At 36.7% G+C, this 19,703-nt stretch overlaps 1 protein-coding gene across 17 annotated transcripts in view; it reads left to right on the forward strand.

Moving 5' to 3' along the window:
• Nucleotides 1–19,703, forward strand: part of SDCCAG8 (SHH signaling and ciliogenesis regulator SDCCAG8) — a 161,320-nt gene that overhangs the window by 70,162 nt on the left and 71,455 nt on the right. For 15 of the 17 annotated variants that reach the window (XM_038396374.2, XM_038396376.2, XM_043511458.1 and 12 more), the window contains one exon: nucleotides 289–431. In XM_038396374.2, coding sequence (XP_038252302.1) covers nucleotides 289–431 — 143 coding nt within the window. Of the gene's footprint in view, nucleotides 1–288; nucleotides 432–13,880; nucleotides 13,971–15,161; nucleotides 15,438–19,703 lie in introns of all 17 variants that reach the window. The other 2 variants (XR_006280137.1, XM_043511464.1) reach the window with 2 other exon arrangements.

Here is a 19,703-nt window from a genome sequence, read left to right on the forward strand (position 1 = left end):
GTTGACATATCTGTTTGCATAGGCTTATTAAAAATATTAAGAAAAAATATTGCAAAATGGTGAAATAAGATAATAAAAGAAATGAGCTTTGATACTTCAGATTACTTCCTTTCATTTCCTTGTTTCTTTATTAAATTTTATTTTTACAAACCAAAGAACTCAATTCCTTTTTTCATTAAATGAAATCATGCTTTATTTTTCTTATAACTTTTGATCACGTAAGGTAGATTGTCTTAAAATTTACCTACATATATTTTTTTAAATGTGTTTTCTCCTATATTTTTAAAGGAAATAGAGAAATTGGGATTAGAGCTGAATGAAAACAAACTGCGTTTGGAACAAGCACAGCAGGATGCAGCAAGAGCCAAAGACGAGTGCCTAAAACTGACAGAACTGCTGGGTAAATCTGAGCACCAACTGCACCTCACCAGGTACCCTTTATCCTATTACATGCCATAGCACCAATTTCATTCTGCTAATTTTTGCCACAGGCTTCCCCACTGTTGTTGCATATATTCATAATCATTCACTGCATGCATTGCTTTTGGGCATTTTAGAAGAAGTGAAGATGTGGTAAATAAAGCACCCATTTACCTAAATGATGATCTTTCAAAAAGCCAAAATACGTTTATTAATTAAAAAGTCTGTAAGCACCGAACTGTATAGCATCTATTGGTTTAGAAACTCTAATGCTTCAAATTTATGAATTTAGGGTATTGTGACATAATGATGTAAATACTTACTGATGTCAGTTATGAAGCTGTACTTCATCTGAGATTAAACAGTCTACATAATTTAATACTCTAAGAATGTAGGGAGAGACTCAGGACAGATCCATGAGAATAGCATTTCTATCATTTGCCTCAGTGAAAATAATAAGATAGTGTGACACAAACATGTTTCTGTCAGTCTGGGCTCTTTACAGGTTTATTCCATCATTGAACATAAATTGCCAACCTACCCTTAATTCTTACTATTAGACCTGTAGAGAAAATTCCAGAGTGGCGATTTGCTAATCATTAATTTCACCTTGAGTTTCGGTAACTTAAAAATTTCTCTTTTTGCCAAATACACAACTGCTTCTTTTAATCTTTTGTATCACTTTTATCTGTTGGTAAACATCCAGTGTCAGATCTGATGCCCTTACTCAGTCCTTAGTTAGACAAAAAGCTCTCATTGGAGTTGATATAAATTTACCTGAATAACAGCCTCAGATTTTGGCTAATGGATAGTGGAGTATTCACACTCCTACTATAATCCTGCACCCACTGAATTTAGTGAAAAGAAAAGGAGTACTGGTGACACCTTAGTGACTAACAAATTTAGTGAGAATTTTATCATTGGTTTCAATGACAGCAGAATTGGATCCAATGTAAACTTTCTAAATTCATTTAATCAATCTTTTACTCAGCTAAATTTCAGTGTTATTCAGAGCACGGTAGTTTAACAGATGGAAGAAAGCACCACCGTAGCAGCCTGTATTCAGAGAAAAAAAATATGCTAGAGGTTGATGAACTTGAAAAAAGTTTTGGGTGAGTTGTTAAGATATCTAAAGTTTGGATTTAGAAGAACTTCCTCAATAATGATTTGTTGTGATAGTTAACCAAATGGTTTAACAAACTCCGTTTTAGCAAAAGACTGATCATGCATTATAAAGCAGTGTGATATCTTGGAGAAAATCCTAATAACACATTTTTTTTTTTGTGAAAATCTTTCTCTCTTAATAATACAGACTAATAACTATAAATTTAACAAGGTTCAACACTTAAATGCAGGTACATAATGTCAAAATGATTCAGGTAGCTATTTAATTACAGACATTTTAAAATCTGACTTGGTGAATACAATATGACCTTTTACTGATAAAATAAAAAGTATGCTTATGTTGATTTAGTATATAGTTCTAACTTCATTATAAAAAGTGAGATATAGGGGCCAAATCTTCCCCTTAAGTCACCAAATTCTATAATTATCTGTTCTGTGTAGGTTCTGTTACCACCCTCGTAGGGTGGCCAGGTGTCCGGTTTTCAAACGGAAAGTCCAGTCAAAAAGGGGACCTGACTGTGTCCAGTCACATATACTGACCAGACACCCAAAGTCCGGTTACTGCAGGCAGGGAGGTGCCAGGTCATCACTCACGCCAGCCCCTACTCAGGCCGGGCCACCTCCTACCTGTGTTGGGCAGCTGCAGCTCCCAGCCCAGACTCTGCAGACGAGTCTGTCCCGACCTGGGCGGGCAGGGTGAGTGGGAGGGGAAAACCAGGGAATGACGAGAGGAGGGAAGAGGAGGAGCGAACAGGGGGCAGGACCTTCAGGGGTGGGTTGGGGTGGGGCCTTCAGGGAAGAGGTACTGCAGAGGCAGGGCCTTGGGGGGGAAGAGGTGGGGCAGGGACAGTTCCAGCACTCCTGCAGGAGTGTCTGGTTTTAAATATACAAAGTTGGCACGGTAGCATCTGACAGCCGTCCAGTAGTGTATTAAGTGATCTTACTAATGTTGGTCAGGTATGGACAGGAAAAAGGAGCCACACTTTCGTCCTCTGAGTTGTACCCGTTCTCCATGCCACTCCTGTCCCTCTCCCTGTAGCATCACATCCTGCCAGAACAGGTCTCTTAATAAGTGAAGGGGCTGATATGGCTGCGAATGTCCAACTTTCAGATCTTTCATTGAAGGCAGTAAATCTCTTTATGGTGTTCCCATTTTGAATCCAGTAATTGTTTAGTAATGTGATACACACACTATTGTAGTTTAAATACTTTGATTTTTGCTCATCTCAGGCCATGGGCAAGGGTAAATTGCATTCCCTTTCACACGCGGGAGCAGCCGTGCCAGCGGAGGCCTCATCCCAGGGGGAGTTGGCAGTATCGCTGCTATCCTTCCCTGTGGGTTCTGCCAAAGAGAACAGCTTTTAAGTTCTAGAGCCCAGTCTTCGGAAGGATGTTGAGAAGATGCACTGATTTAGTGCATCTCTCAAGTGTCCTGGCCTTGTCCTTTTCTAGCTGTCTCCACTGTGACAAAGTTCCTCCTCTGCGTTGGTGGGTTATGCGCTTTCTGGAGGATTTGTTCGCCTCAGAGGTTTATGGCAGTCCTCAGTTTGGCACCTTTTGTTAGTGGCACAAACCTGCCGTTCACTCAGCTAACCTCATCACTAGCCAGCATGGGGAAAAAGAGGAGAACAGTCTCTGCTGGCCCACCTAATGGGTCAGGGGACGGGCCAGAGGCCTTCCCCTCTGGTGGGACTCGCAGTCCAGATCAACTCATCTTATATCAAACAGGGAGTTGGGGGGAATGAGGGGAACCTGGGCCCGCCCTCTACTCTGTGTTCCAAGGCTGCAATCCAGCCATTTAATCCCTGTAGATTGCAGCTGTCTATAGTATCCCCTGCAACAGCTGTGTGAGAGCTACAGCTCCTTGGGCTACTTCCCCATGGCCTCCTCCCAACCCTTCTTTGTCCTCACCACCAGACCTTCCTCCTAATATCTGATAACGCTTCTACTTCTCAGTCCTCCAGCAGCACACCCTCTCACTCTCAGCTCCTTGCGGGCCCCTCACTGACTGAAGTGAGGTCCTTTTTAAACCAGGTGTCCTAATTAGCCTGTCTGCCTTAATTGGTTCCAGCAAGTTCCTGATTGTTCTGGAACTCCCCCTTACCCAGGGGAAAGGGATCTGCTTAACCTGGGGCTAATATATCTGCCTTCTATCACTCTCCTGTAGCCATCTGGCCTGATCCTGTCACAGCACCTACTTTCTAAACTAGCTAAACTAAACTAGCTAGTCAGCTCTATGCCTCCAAGTAGAACTGGAAGTGTGAGTGGCTTGTTCCCACTGTGGGTAGTCTTTCTGCTACCATGTGTCCATAGCCCTGTTTTTTCTGGCAGAATCTAGAGGAATCCAAAGAGCTAATTGGGCCTAGTAGTCTTCTGTTATCTTCTACTTTGTTGCTAAAATAGCACATGATTAAACAGAAGATTACTGAAGTACTAAAGAACATCAGTCTCGGTATTTTGAATGTAAAGAAGAATACAATCAATATAAAATGCTTAATTTAAATATTAGAAAACTAGAAAGTAAATATTATAGATCAATTGGATTAAATGAGAACATGCAATCCAGGCCTGAAGGGGGAAAAAGGAAATTATCCACAAGCTATGTTTCTACTTTTTGCAGGGGAAACGTCTCACTCACCTACTCCTGTCCCCAAAAATCCACTTTCTAAACACTGGTTTGATACAGACCAATTAAACTGCTTATCAGTTAAAGAAACATGCGTGTTAAAATAGTAATTCTTAAAGTATTTATTTGTCTCTTGCATATCACCTTTGCTTCTGGATCACTGGAATGTGTGTTTACTTACGTTGGAAGTACAGCTTTCTTAGAAATCCTTGATGTTTAGTTAATGTGCATATTTTTGTTCCTTGAATCCAGTTCGTAATTCCAGCTCCTATATTTGGAAATGACCGAAAAAATATGGCATTATTGCTGACCTTGAACAATAACCATCGTAATCTTGCGTACAGCATTGGTCCCCTTCTCCCTGCATTTGCAGCTTCACCATAATGTGACTTTAACAAATTTGTTTCAAGCCCTGTGTGGTTATGAAATAGTAATTAAGTTCCAATATCTCACCTGTTGAATTCAAATCTGAGTTTTCATGTGAGAACTACTATAGGAAGAAAACATGGGCCTAACGTTGCCTCACTGAAATCAATGGCAAAACTCTCATTAACTTTTTAATAGGCCAGGATTGGACCCTGCTACATGCACCATGCCATCTGAATGCTTGATTTGCAGCTTTCAAAAGGCATGAAGCATTCAGGCCCGTTTAGTCTGAGAGAATTATTACCCAAATCATATTGGTACTATAGTGGTGGGGATCAAGTAGGAGATGCAATATGATAATCAGAATGATCTGATTTTAAAATGTCATTTAATTTATTGAAATCATTCTTTTACTCTTCTTCTGTAACTGAAAGATGAGTATGAAATTTCTCTCATTACACAAAACAACTAAAAGTTAATATTTGTGCTTCAGTTACAGTTCTGTCTCTTAAGAAGTGGTTCCTATATCCCTATTCAAGAGACGCTACATAAATTCAAGGAAGTGAAGTAAAGAAAATATTGGGCTTAATTCTCTTTTGTTTTAAAGTCTAATATTTCATTCACTTTGTTGGTTCATTGTATCTCCTCTCAAATCATGCCAATCAGAAATGCTTTTGATAGTATCAGAATAGACTCATGTCGTCTCAAATTTTGCTGGGAGAGAGAATTAAAGCAGAGACTCATATTTACTTCTTTTTTTACAGTCATTGCAGGTAGTGTTGGATGTCAACTTTGTAAATGAGGAAAACATTACTTGAATAATATGTGTCACCCATGCTTTTAAGTCCAATAATGTGTGACCTCCCAGGCTAATTTGAATGTCTTAGTTGCTCATTAAAGATCACATATTTGTAGAAGTTTATACCACGTGATGACTGTGGCTGTTTGCAGTCTTTCTGTACTTTTCTGAGGGAAAATGTACATAATATGATTGAAATATCACCAAAATATTTGTTGACAAGATATCTTCAGAAAGTAACACATTTGAAGAAAATGTCTTTTAGGGCATACAGTTGTTTTCAGCAGTGCTATGGCCTTCGTGGCTTCAAATAGCTACAGTACATCAATGCTTCTAGTAGTCTCTAGCGAGTTTTCAACAGCTCCATTGGCATTAATTGCAATCCATGTATAATAAATAAGATACGTAAATTAAACCTACCATTCTACCTCCGGGTTCTTGTGACATTATTAAATTGCTAGAGTTTTGGTGTCATTGCTTATGATGTCACCAGAATTCCTTGCTAGAATTACAGCTTATATATAATCTATATTTAGGCTATATTATTCTTTATATTATAAAATATAATCTGACTTCTCCATTTACAGCAGAAGTCTCATGCTGCTACTCACTATCCTTTATTAAAGCTATACAAAACCTAGTATCAGCTGTGTTGTTTTCAAAGTAATATCTGTTAGTTATCAGCAGAATTATTTAGTGTGTTGCCTTTTATTCAGCAATTTTAGCACGTTGGAAGCAGTCTCATACTGATGATAGATGAGGAATTCTAATGAGATTTCATTTTTAGTATTAATGGTAGTTAGTGTTAATTAGTAGCAGTGGACAGTGTCTCATTTTTCTAAACTACTTATTTTCTAGACTAATGAATATAGCAAAAACACCAATATATGGAAAAAATAGCAAAAAAAACAAAGCTTAATTATAAACATTTTATACGCTGTTTGTTTTGTATGAATAGCTTTATCTATTAAAAAATAGTGTAGGAAGGAGTAATAACATGAAACAACTCATATAACTAATAAACTTTTAAAATTCTGTTTCATATGTTTAATTTTCATTAAATTTAGGGATAGTTGTGACTATGGTGTTGTGATTCAGTCAACATTTATTTCTATCTGTTTTTCATATACAAAGGCATTAGGATGCCAGAAAATAAACTGTTAACGGAGAATTAACTTCTTTGGCATGCTTTCATACTTATCTTCCAAATTAAAGAAAATGAAATGGGCAGAAGCAGAGTGTAGATTACCTCCTTTTTGTCAAAAATGGTGGGAATTCGAAAATTAATAATAAAAAAGGGAACAGATGCAGTAACATGCCAGAGGGAGATTAATGTGGAGAGTAAAATCTGTGAGCAACAAAACTGAAGCAAACTGAATCAGTGGGAGGTGGTTGTACAATCAAAATCAGGATAAAAGAGAAATTACAAACAACCCTGCACTTGTCAAAGTAGTAGTAATGAAATCCTGACTCTGCCAGCAGTGAGAACCTGTGTTAGCACTTTGGGGTAAGGATGGTAGCTGGGTGCCAGGTAGGAGGGCAGTGTTAGGTTGCTGGGCAGCAGCCATCTTGTGTAGAACAGATGGCACTGAAAGCTGGCAGGGGAGGGGCTCCTTAGCAGAACTAATCAGACAGTAACAGATAGGGCAGCTGGGAAGACTGACCACAGAGAGGGAAGCTGCAGGGTAGCTACAGAGCTCCATGATGTTACAGTGGTGTGCCCATTGGTCTGAGATAAGACCTTGCAATGTCTTTTCACTGCAGAAAGTACACAAACTTTTGTTTAAATAAAGAGTTTATCTGATCATCCTACAATAAAAGGAATGTATCAACTCATTGCTGAGCTAATTTTGTGACAACATTCTATTTTGAACCTTTGCTACCAAGAAATTTTGTGTGGTCTAACCTTTGCAAAAATAAAAATATACTATCAGGAATGTCACACACAATCATAAGTTTGTGTTCCATATTTCATTAATATACATAAGGAAATAACTGGAGATAAATATACAGATATACAAACATTAATCTAGAGAGTGATCCTGTTGGCAGACCCCCTACTTCCATTGATGTTAATGAGTGGTTGGCATTCAACACCTTTCAGGATTGGGTTCTTCAGTTGAATTAAATATTTTATATTTATGGTCACAGGTTTCAGAGTAGCAGCCGTGTTAGTCTGTATTCGCAAAAAGAAAAGGAGTACTTGTATCCGATGAAGTGAGCTGTAGCTCACGAAAGCTTATGCTCTAATAAATTTGTTAGTCTCTAAGGTGCCACAAGTACTCCTTTTCTTTTTATATTTATGATGATTGATTTTGTTCAGGAGGAGCCATTTCCTTTCTCATAAGTGATAGCCTATGGGAACTGAATTGAGGTCCCATCCTGTAACCTTCAGTCACATGAGTAAATTTTACTCAAGTAAGTAGTACCACTAGCATCAGTAGAACTACTCACAGGAGTAAGAAACAGAATTGTAACAGAAGACAAAATTGTAACGGAAGACAAAATAACCCAAGTATAATGAAAAAGAACTGACTGACTTATTATATAGTATTATTAACTAGTTTAGTTGATCATGATATTAAAATAAAAAATAATTCATATATACAGTTGGGTTGTGGATGCTGAGCTCATTTTTTAACAAAGAAATCTACATCTGTATTTGAACTTGTATATCTCTCTTTTACAATAGGTTTATAGCTTGGCTCAATTATTCATTTTGAGTGGGGAGGGGAGGAAACATTACAGGGATTTGAAATAGGTGGTATAACATAGCCATATGCTATTTATGCAGCAGTTTCTGCAATAAATCTAATTTGGTGCTGTCAAAAAAAATAGACTTATTTGATATAGCAGCACATTAGTAAATGATTGTGGTAGATTTGAAAGTTGTCATTCACTGTGCTTACTTGTAACAGAATCTTGCAAAGCCTTTTTTTTTTTTCTTTTTCCCCGAGCAACTCTATGAAAATTTCTCAGATCTTTGTCCTGCAGCTGTAGAAACTGCAAATATTTCTACAACTGAAAAGAAGGTCTTGCTTTAAGGTAATTGTGGAAGGGGGTGGAAGAATTAATAACCTCTGTTAGCAATTATATGAATGTATAGGCAGAAAAAATCAATAAAACGGATGGGGGGAAGCTAGATCTCTCCCTTGCTACAAATTTTTCTAGTGCAGCTGAAATTGTTTATCTCATTATACAGTATGTAGATAAATTAACTGCTCTGAGTTATTATAGAAGGTAAAATATTTTACCTGCCATCATAAGACCATATGCTGCTTTATAAAGACTGATATTGCATGATTTGAAATAAATCGGCTGTGTCTTCTTCTGGCAGTGCCTTTTAGAAATTGCATTACCAGTTTATTTAATAAGCAGTCAAGATAGTACATGATTATTTAAATACCCTTACATTTAATAATGTACAAATACTGTTTAAGGTATATGTTGTGAGTATTCAAATGTTAACAAAGTTATAAGAGAAAAAAAATAAAGTCAATATAAGCGTGGGGTGAGCAAGGAATCCATCATGATGTCAGTTAATTAGGGAAAAGAAAAGCTTTATAATATCATCTATTTTCCTTTTCTCTTCATTTAAAAAAAATGGTTTTAAAAAACCTTGCTGATTGTTATTTATTTTGATTTGTTGCTCTACCATACAAGTTTCTCCAAAAAAAAAAAAAAAAAAAAAAAGGCAGTGATATGTTTTCAGATTCCCATTTTAATTACAGTGAAAATTTACTTTATAGTGTTTAAACTGCCACTGGTCAGAAGAAAATTTTACTAATGATTTAGTCTTTTATACAATGAATCAGTCTGTTAAAGTAACCAAATTGTTTCTGCACATAGAATTTACAATGGTAGCAGGTAACACTACTTGCAGTGCTTCTGAGCAAGCAATGTAATTCAGAAATAATACAGATGAGATTATCCAATGATTACAAGAAAGTTAAAAAGTGTTTTTTTCAAATGTCTTTTTTTAAAACAAATATTTATCATTGAAATCTAATCTGTTAAGGAAGTTTATAGATTAATATCAATATACATTTACTTTGAACTAATTCAATCAATTTTTGTATAACTATTGGGAATGGAATAATATGATTTTTTTTAATTTAAAAAACAATATTTCAGAAGAATGTATCCAAGTCTGCTAGATTTTATACTAATTTTGAAATTAATTGATTCTGATTTGTGTTAGAGACACAGCACTTGTTTTCTCTAGAACAACTGAAAGACTATGTTTTAAGGAAGTTGCAATTGTGTTTTCTCTATGAAGGTTTCATTTTTCTAATGCTAATTTTAAACATTTTGAAAGCTGCACTGTACTTTTTAAAATACAACCAGTTATTTTCTTTCTGGTCAGTAGCAATATTTCTTTTTCTCTCCTTTGTAAGGATCCAATCCTGAAGTCATTATGTAATAAGGGCTTCATCATGGACCCAAAGGGTTTGCCACTCACTGAAGTCTGTGACAAAACTCATTCACTTGAATGGGTGCAGGACTGGGCACATAGTTTTGTAAAATTTGACATTTAGGAACATCATCCTACATGTTGTGTCTTATGTAAAATGCTTTCACAGTGGGGGAAAAATTACCTGGAAATGTCTACAGCTTTGGCTATCTCATTGGTCTATCACATCCTCACCTCAGTCAGTTAAAGCCATTGTGACTGAGGTGGGCTAGGAGCAAGAACTTGCTGAATTAAACCAACATGCTGCTATTGGTTGTCACTCTGCTTCTGGCATTCTGAAATTCTAAGAGCATTTTTGCAGATATTAGGAGGAGGAGTTCTGACTTCTTCCCCTGGCTGGCCATGTGAATTGTTCTGCAGAGCCTGAATCACAAAATAGGGGCGGGAAGAAATAAAAGTGGCTATGCAATTAGGTGGGATGTTGCTGTGTGCTCCGCTTGCCCCTCAGGTCCCTTTCTGCAAATTTCTAAGATTTTTGTTCCCCTTCATGTAACACTCTAGAGAAGAAAATAAGGACCCCCAGAAATAAGATGGAAAAGGAATAGCTAGATCACAGAGAACAAAGTAGTCCCCCAACAGACAATGTATGATATTAAATTGATACTATTCAGCTAACTATGTTTTTAAATTTGTTAGTCTCTAAGGTGCCACAAGCACTCCCTTTCTTTTTGCAGATACAGACTAACATGGCTGCTACTCTGAAACCTATGTTTAGTATTAATTTGTCATAATACTATAACACTTTGTTTTTAAGTTTGAGTCAAATTCAGACCTAATGTAACCAGATGTAACTCCATTTCAGCTAATGAGGTTGTATTTGCTTACATAGATCCTGAATTTATCCATGAAAGTTTAACACTTGATTTTTATTTCTGTAGGATGCTGAATAAAATGTTTGGTTCATTGTAATTACATGTGCTAAAATGCTTTTAAAAACTTTTTTTGGCACAGTTTTTCTTTCTGTTGAGTGAATTTTCTGTTTCTTAAAGGACATCTGAATTACATGTTGTGAAATTGAAGGATATTTCGTATTCCAGAAGAATGGAACGATCTAAGAGACTAGTTAATAATTCAGTAGTATGTGGTTATCAGAATCTATTTATGAAACGAGGGATGAGTGCATTAATTGCTATACATAATGGATTCTGTGGACAGTATGATGATGATCTCTATCCTAACCCCAATTTTTTTTTAATTTATTCTAATTTTATGTACAGACAGTATTGCGATAGAGAGATGGATATGCATATTGCACAAGGACAGAAAGTGAGAAAATTGTTTTCAGGCTTTGGTTTAACAAACAATTATTTTTAAAAGTGCTGTATCTTAATATCTCTATATAAGACCTTAAAAGAACAATTATTTCAAGGAAACAATGGTACTATACGTTTAAAGTAATATAACAATTGATGTGGGCCATTTTTGGATATTGAAAATAATTTGATTTTGAACTTTCTTATCCTGCTGTTCCCTTCTCCCTAACTCAGTTTTAGTAAATTTGCCTCACATTTTTATGCTCTATAGCACAGATTATCTTTTAAAATGGAATTTGGTATTCTGGTTTAATTGTAAATCTTCTATTTAGTAAGCCTTTACTATTTTGTCTTTTGTATAACTAGAAAATATTTAAAGCATTGTACCAATTTTTTGTGGGTTTAAAAAAAATAGACATGTATGAAGAAAGACATATTAGTTGTTGGACTGAACATGATTGTTAAAATAGTCTCTTATTTTACCTCCACATCATTGTCTTCCGATACCCAAAAGTAACTTTCACAAATACATTACTGTACAGAGCTTCTTATTCTGCTGGTTAGCAGAAGTAGATTTAAATCCATACCGACAGTTCATTTGACAATGACCTTGAGGGGCTTTGCTTCTTGAAGAAGAAAGCAGAAGCTTGCAGTAAACAAAGTTCACTTCTGACAGATGGATTGAATGACAGAAAGGTTGCGAGTGCCAGAATAGCCCTGGCAGAGGAGGAAATGTTCAGTGGAATCCAACAGGAGAGGAGGTGTGAACAGGTGCAGGGTTGCTGACGGAAGGGGAACCAGATGGAAGGAGCCAGAGCCAGTTTATTTAAAGGAAAAGGCAGAAAACACTGAAAGGCTGTGCAATCAGTGGCTAAAAGTGTGCATGGAAGAAGGTAAAAATTCACAAAGCAAAACTGCACAGTGGGATATCTAGCACTAAGCATAATGGTACTAATTTGTGAGTTTAGTTTGAAAGTTGCTATTGAAATACATTATACCTTGGTCTTCACAGGATAAAGTATAGATATTTGAAATCTGATTTTTTTTTAAAAAAAAAAATGCTTGACCTAGATATTGCCTGTCCATTATTTGTAATATTTAATGCACACAAAAGTTACTATTCTGTAATAATGTTCAGGTTGTGCCACAAACTAACCAGAGCAAGAAAATATAGAACTATGGGGCTAGATTTCCATTCTTAACTCGTCACACTGGGGTGCCAGTGTGCCCAAGTCTTGCAACACCTAACAGATCATTCATCTACTGTTGGGAGTCCTTTGCAATATCTAAGCACAGTGGTAATGCTCAAGTACTGTGGAAGTTTGCCTTTGCACTTCTCCACTTCTATTGTTTTTGGTGACATCTTCAATGCCAGTTTGCTGCTATATTTGCTAACTTATTTCAGGACAAGAGAAGGATTTTGACTTATCCCAGCCCAGAAGAATAAAATATTCTCCTCCCTCAAATGATAGCATTATCCTTATTACTTTGTCCTGTCACGCCACTCCATTTCTGCTCATGGATTTGTTCTTATGAGGTGTTGAGCCCATTCTGTTCCTGTTGACTTGAATGGTAGTTGAGAACAATTGGCATCTTGTTGGATCCGGTCTTTGAATAACCCCAGCCACAAGTTATTCACCTAAGGTCTGTCCCAAAGTAACATCAGTGAGAAGTCAGAAAAAGCACCAGCACCAACCTCACAAATCATCACATGTCAAGAAAAAGCCTCCCAAAACTTGTTTTAATGTTGTAGATGGAGATTGTTGTTATGTAGATAGTACTGGAGTACATATGCAGTAAATGGCTTCTATAGTAATCAAACACTTCAGCATTTAATTATTTTGTAAAAGTCTTTGACTTGCTTGCTCATAATTGTCTTACAATAGAATGTGCATATATATATTTAAAAAAATAAAGATAAGTGGTGGGATGGGGGAAAATCCCTTCAAAATAGAAGGCATGCAACAATTATTGGGTCTGTATTTTAATACTTCACATAACCCACTTGTTCCACACTGTCTATAACCAATATGCTATTGGTTAGTTCCGATACCAGCAAGTTTATCAAATCTTTACACCATTCCTAATGCTGTGTTCTACCTGCTCTCCTGGCCTCTTCCTGTACCATTTTACAACATTGTCCATTATTGTATGTTGGGAAATTTATATGAAAGATGGAATCTAAAATTAAATTGTATTGTAAGGCATGCTACCAACTACATTTTTACCAGAATTTTGCCTCATAAAAGTATTTGATGACCTACTGTAAATACTGATCTGAAAATATTATAAACCACTGAAAAAGAGAGCAATTAATTGAATAATATTTAAATAATTGTGCATTGATGTATTAAAAATCCAAATAAAAAGTAGTAATGTTCTATGCATGGCAGCCAATTTTCAATATTAAAATTTTGGGGAGGAAATGCCGAGAGAGAGAAAGAGATCATATTATGGACAAATTGTTTACAGATAAAAGCTTTTACATTGAATTATGGGGGGTTGTTTCAGTTTTTATTTTATAAATGAATCTAATACTTCAAAAAAACTCTATTGACTGAAATCTATAGACAGAACTGGTACTGCCCAAGTTGCTTATGTTAAGGCTTCTTCTCACTACCCATTTGATATGCCTAAAACCTGACCTTTAGGGAGCGCCTGTATGGATGAAAGGGTGATTCAGGTTCTATGTCCATAGAATACTTCAACTCTCTGAGTACATTACTAAGGTTTCCAGTTGATGCTAACTGTTCAGTTATTGTAACGTGTACAACTATCTACTAGGACAGCAACTTTCAACTTTTTTTTCATTTGTGGACTCCTAACAAAATTTCGAATAGAGTTGTGGACCTCTTTGGAAATCTTAGACATAGTCTGCAGACCACAAGTTGAAAACCACTGCCTATGGTAACAACAAACTTTTGCTGAACCTGTTACACATAGTCTGTGGACCCCCACGGATCTGCAAACCACAGGTTGAAAACCACTGTAGTAGGAAGTGTAGTAAGACCTCAGACTCATTTAATACCACAGCTGTTGAAGTATAATATATTCTTTCCACAAATGACTCAAGCTGGATTTAAAAAGGTGACCTGGACATTATAGGATTGTGTTCCATTTTACCGAACCTTCAAATTATCTAATTTCCCATTAAATGATTTACATTTGGACAAATATAAAAATATTTTAAAGCCATAAGCTTAGTTTTAATTTTGGTACAATAATTTTGGCTAATAGTATATCTTTAGTTAGGTCTATAATGCATAAATATAAGAGTCTGTGAAATAAAGTTTGTCAGTGAGCTGTGAAATTATGTATGAACTTTCAGCCTTGGCTGAATTATAAAAAACCAAGTTGAAATTCCCCAAAAATATAGGATTTTATTATAAAATATAGGATTTTATTATAAAAATGCTGATACTAGCTGAATTCTAATGTAGTAAGCACACCGTACTGTCATACACTTTTTTAGTAATGGTTGTATTGTTTGCTTTAATGTGAGAAAGTGATTGTAGGATAATTTGTCAGGTTGCTTGCGGATAATCAGTTGCCTAAATTTGGAAATTTGTCAAAATTTAACTGATTGCTCTGAATAAGGTTTTCTTGGCTTTGTAAGGTTTCTGAGAAATACTGTCATCTTCGGAGAAAGACACTTTAATACTTGTAGTTAAGAAATTTTGTTCAGTTTTATATCCTTCTAAAGGCAATTTTTACACTGTATTTGAGCTTTTTAAATGAGTCTGAAACACATTTAAAACAGAGCAGAAACTGGAATACCTTATTTAGGTCCTGAATGTAATCCCACCCCAGTTTTAGACTAGTGTAACTTCATTGACTTCACTGGAATTACTCCTGATACTCATTGGTGTGAGATCAGAATCCAGGTATTTATTGTTATAGATTGTTATATTGTTATATCTATTGTTATAGCTATGTCAGTACCCCCTTACTAAAACACCTGTTTGCTATACATCAATAAACAGAATAATTTTATAAAATGACCTCTAAGCATAAATGCTCTGGATTAGAGCCGTTTGCACTCTATAAGTGACACAATCACTGAAAAGCACCTCATAAATTAAATCCATATATCCGCAGGTCAGTGAAACATTTGACCAAATAAGTAAATCTTAAACTGTCTGGAAGTTCATCAAACACAGTCTGCTGGCTGGAGACAGTTCCAGAAGCACGTGCCCTCTGAGAACACCTTGCAACCAACTGTAGAGAGTCCATGGCCAGTTTGCTTCCAGCAACTGACAGAGAGAGAGAGAGAGAGAGAGCAACCCAGGATGTAACTGCCATGAAGGGCAATCTTTCAGAACCCGTTGAAGTTTGAAATAATGTCCTGGTAATAATAATGGCTTTTATGAGTTGGTAATTTTATACAGTTCTAGTACACATACACATGCGTTGGTCTTTTTTCCCCTTCTAGAGTTCTGTTAATATGAAAAATAGATGTAATACTTGTATTTTATGCTAAACATTTCCTACTTTGTATAAGTATAGTGGTCATCACTGAAATTTAGTTTTACATAGTTACAACACAGTGGTATCTGACATCCCACAGATATTTTCTGTTCTAAACAAAGAAATATTGAGGGATCTAGGATAATACTGTGTGATAACTGTGGATCGATGTGGTCATCATTAAAAATAACTGAATGGCATTAAGCAGAATGGAATGGGATGACAGATTTGAAAGTGATTTTAGGGTTTTTAGATTAACAGAGGAAACAAATTAAGTCCATGCCTTGGGTGAATGCCTTCCTCGTGCATGGTAATTTCCTTTTAATATTTGAAACCCTAATTCCCAAGGCCTTAGTATCAGAAGAAGTTGTGAAGAAGCTGCATGCTTGCCCTTCTACTTACAACATAGCTGTAATCTGAAAATGGATTAGTGAAGGATGGACTGGAGAACTTGTAGGAAATTTTGTCAAACTTTTTTATATAGGTCCTTCTACTGTCCTCATCATCGTAGTAGATGAGTGCCTTCAGGTAGTGGATTAAGTTATGTGATTAGAATCTCTCTCCTCTTCTCCCCGGGGAGAGAATATTGTGTGTAGCAAAGGGTCTTGTTTTTGTCGGGGTCTGTTTAAGGATTTTTATTTTGTTTTTTAATGTACATGCTGCTATGTGTTTACGTTAAAAAAGGCATGGTCAAAGAAATGTGCTTTGCCTTTGAAGTGAAAGGTGTTTAGGTTTGTCCCATATTTAATTATTCTGTATGTGGAATAATACATGTTTTGAGACAAAACAAGGTCTGTTAGCTCATAGACTACATCCAATACAGGATTTTTTCTTAATATTTAATTTCTAGTGCTTTGAAATGATTTGATGCTGTTGTTAGTCTCGTGCAGAGTTCCCCTTGAGTACAGTGGGATTTCTATCTACAGAGTGACTGCAGGAACATTATACAGTTAGACCATCATATACAAACTTTTTCAAATTATGAATATGGATTGCAATCTCCTAATCACAATTTGTTTGCTACCCATATGGCTAGGCTATGTTCATACCATTATCTGGCTTTAGAACAAAAATTCCCAAACTGTGGTGTGTGGAGCGCATGCTGGTGGTTCACAGAAAACTAGCTGGTTGTATGCTGTTCTTCCTCCCTATTTCCAGCTGCTAAAATGCATTAAAATACCTTCTGAATATATTTGCTTCTGTGTAACCAAATGTGATAATTGCCAGGGAGTGGTCTATATTATTGTGAATGGGAAAAGTGGTCTATGGGACTTTCATTGGGAAGATAAAAGGTCCATGAGACGATCTGCATTAAAATGTGAGCCACATGATGAAAATATTTGAGAATCCTTCCTGTAAAAGGTTTTCTGTTTCCTCATCCCCCATGTGGTACATATTTTGGTGACTGTGAGAACAGAAAAGCTCATCGTGCAAGTCTTCACTCCTATGAGTAATCAAATTTAAATATATACTTTTGTTTGAAACAAAATCTGATTTTAAAAAATCAAAAAACAAAACTAGTGTTCCTGGTATTTATTTTGGTAAAAGCTTAGAACACGTACGTGATCTGACCATAGTTCCTTAAATCTCTCCCCTCCTCTGGTAACAGTCCAATTCCCAGGAAACGCTGAAATTCATAAACAGAAAATATTTCTGATTTGAAAAGAGTAGTTAAGATTTGTTTCATGTCTCTGTACCTAAGTTTCCCCATCTGTAAAATGGGGATACTGATTCTTGTCTCCTTTGCAACGTGATTTGGGATCTATAGATGAAAAACATTGTGTAAGAGCTAGGTGGTGTATTATTAAAGAAGAAAAAGGCTTTTTTGTTGTTAAAAATATCTTTATTTTACTCTTCAGAAGGCTTTCTAATTTTGATTCCTTATTACATTACAATGGTTTTAGCTCTAATTTTGGTGTCAGACATTGATAAATGTAGTAGAGTTTCTTGATTATTTAAAGGCTTGTCTATCAAGATTAAAATAAATAAATGCAATGAGATTTCATTTTTACTAGCATTAGGCTCAGCCTTTAATTTTTTTCCTATTGTATGTGAGCAACACAAAGGATGCTCTTTGATTTTCAGTTTTTTTCCTTAGGCTCGTTGCTCTTAATGTTGTTTTGGTTACTGATGACAAGACAGTTCAGAAATGTCTTTTTTAAATTCAAGTCCTTATTAAGATTGTACTACTGAAGTGATGTAAGGTACAATGGACAAGATGGGTCTGTGTACTGGCAGCTGCTCATAGAGATATTTGGTGTAATTTTCAAAAGTGACTTAGGCAGTTAGGAACTTAAGTGTTATTGAAAGTCAATGGGAAGTAGACTTCCTAAGTGCCTGCGTCACTTTAGAAAATGGGACGTAGGAGCCTGAGGCTATATCTACACTACCGCGGTACATTGACCTATGCTACGCAACTCCAGGTACATGAGTAACGTAGCTAGAGTCGATGTACCTTAGATCGCGTTACTGTGAGATCTACACCGCGGGGGTCGACGGGAGAACATCTCCTGTCGACTTACCGTACTCTTCTCATCGGGGATAAAGTTGACTGGAGAGCTATCTGCAGTCAATTTGGCAGGTCTTTACTGGACCCCCTAAATCGACCGCCAGTGGATCGATCTCAGAGCGTCAATCCTGGCTATAGTGTAGACCTGCCCTAAGTAACCTAAGTGCTTTTGAAAATTTTACCCATTGTGCATAAAAGAGAGGCACAGTCTTTCCAGGGGTAATGGAGGACCACAAGCCTGAGGGTCCTTACCCACCTCTGCTCCCCATTATGTCGGAAAGGTATGTGCACCCTCTTCACAAGTTTCATGCTACTGTCAGCGTTGGCCTTCCTTGATCCTTGCCAGAAACATGAGAACTGATACTGTGTTTGTGCCTGGCCCAAGGTGAGGCACAATCTAGTTAATGTGATTTTAAAAAAAGGTTTGCTTTCAAAACAAGGATTGCGAATGATATGATGAGGCACATTTTATTCTGTAATGTTTCCATGATAAAACGTGTTTTTCTTCAAAATTTCCTTTCTTTTCTTTTTTTTTTCTTTTTTTTTCCATCGGCCAACATGTCTTTTTTGTGTCACATCAGGTCCCATCCTACCTCAGGCAAAGCTCCCACTGCCTTCAAGGAGAGTTTTGTCTGAGGTCAAATTGCAACATCGGGTCCAGGAATTAGAGTGTAATGTAACCCACCCACCATTTATATTGCTTTGGCATAAATGTAAGCAAGAAGATGTAACATTGTGTATGTCATGCTGAGATATTGTAATATCTCAGATGGGTTTTTAGGCACAAAGCCAAAGGTTAAGTGCAGCAGCCAAATGAGGTGTGGCACTATCCTTGTGTGAGCCATTCCCAGAACTGTCATCTTATTTTGTAGCCCGATGCAATGAGTAATATCACTGAGAATAATAAAATAATTTCTTAAATTGTACTTTCAAGGTATTCTTAAGCCAATTAAAGTAGTTACAGCAGGACTGTAGAATTTTTTTTTTTAAACCTAGGATCAACCCCCATATACATGAACATACTCAAATTCTGGGTTAGGTTCACTCTAGATCCAATCTTTGCAGTGGTTCATAGCAGAACTAAATCCCTTTTCAGCACAGGCCATTATGTAATATATGCATATCTTTCTCTTCCTTGTTACCCGTGCTGTCTTTGCTTGGCATGTGTGTCACAGAAAAAGTTTGCATGGTATGTGGTTACTTGACATTTATTTTGACTCTGTAGTGTTTGCCACATCTTGTATATTCAGTCAAGTAAATTGCTAGCAAACTAGTTTCTTCAGACCTTAGTAATGGGACTGGCAATTAGTCATCTGCATACAGTCTTGCTGTATAAGCCCTAAATGTTTACACACGTAGGATCAGTCCCCTGTGACATGTTAACTGTTTCCTGTGAGGTATTGGATGCCTTTATTTTTTATAATTTTTCATGTATTTTGTTGTATTGTGGGAGGGATTGAGTCCTGCCCCTCGGGAGATGGGCTGCTCAGGGGCAGGTGGGTTGAGTCCTGCCTCTGGGAGTTTAAGTGGAAGGCCTGGGCGGGGAGGGGCGAGGTGTGTCGGGTCCTGTCTCCACGAGGAAGGGTTGGGTCCTACCCTGGGAGTGTGTGTGTGTGAGAGAGCCCTGAGGAGTGCTGGGTCAGGTCCTGTTCCTGGAGTGTGTG

Source organism: Dermochelys coriacea, chromosome 3 (assembly GCF_009764565.3).
Source record: "Dermochelys coriacea isolate rDerCor1 chromosome 3, rDerCor1.pri.v4, whole genome shotgun sequence".
Lineage (NCBI taxonomy): Eukaryota > Metazoa > Chordata > Testudines > Dermochelyidae > Dermochelys > Dermochelys coriacea.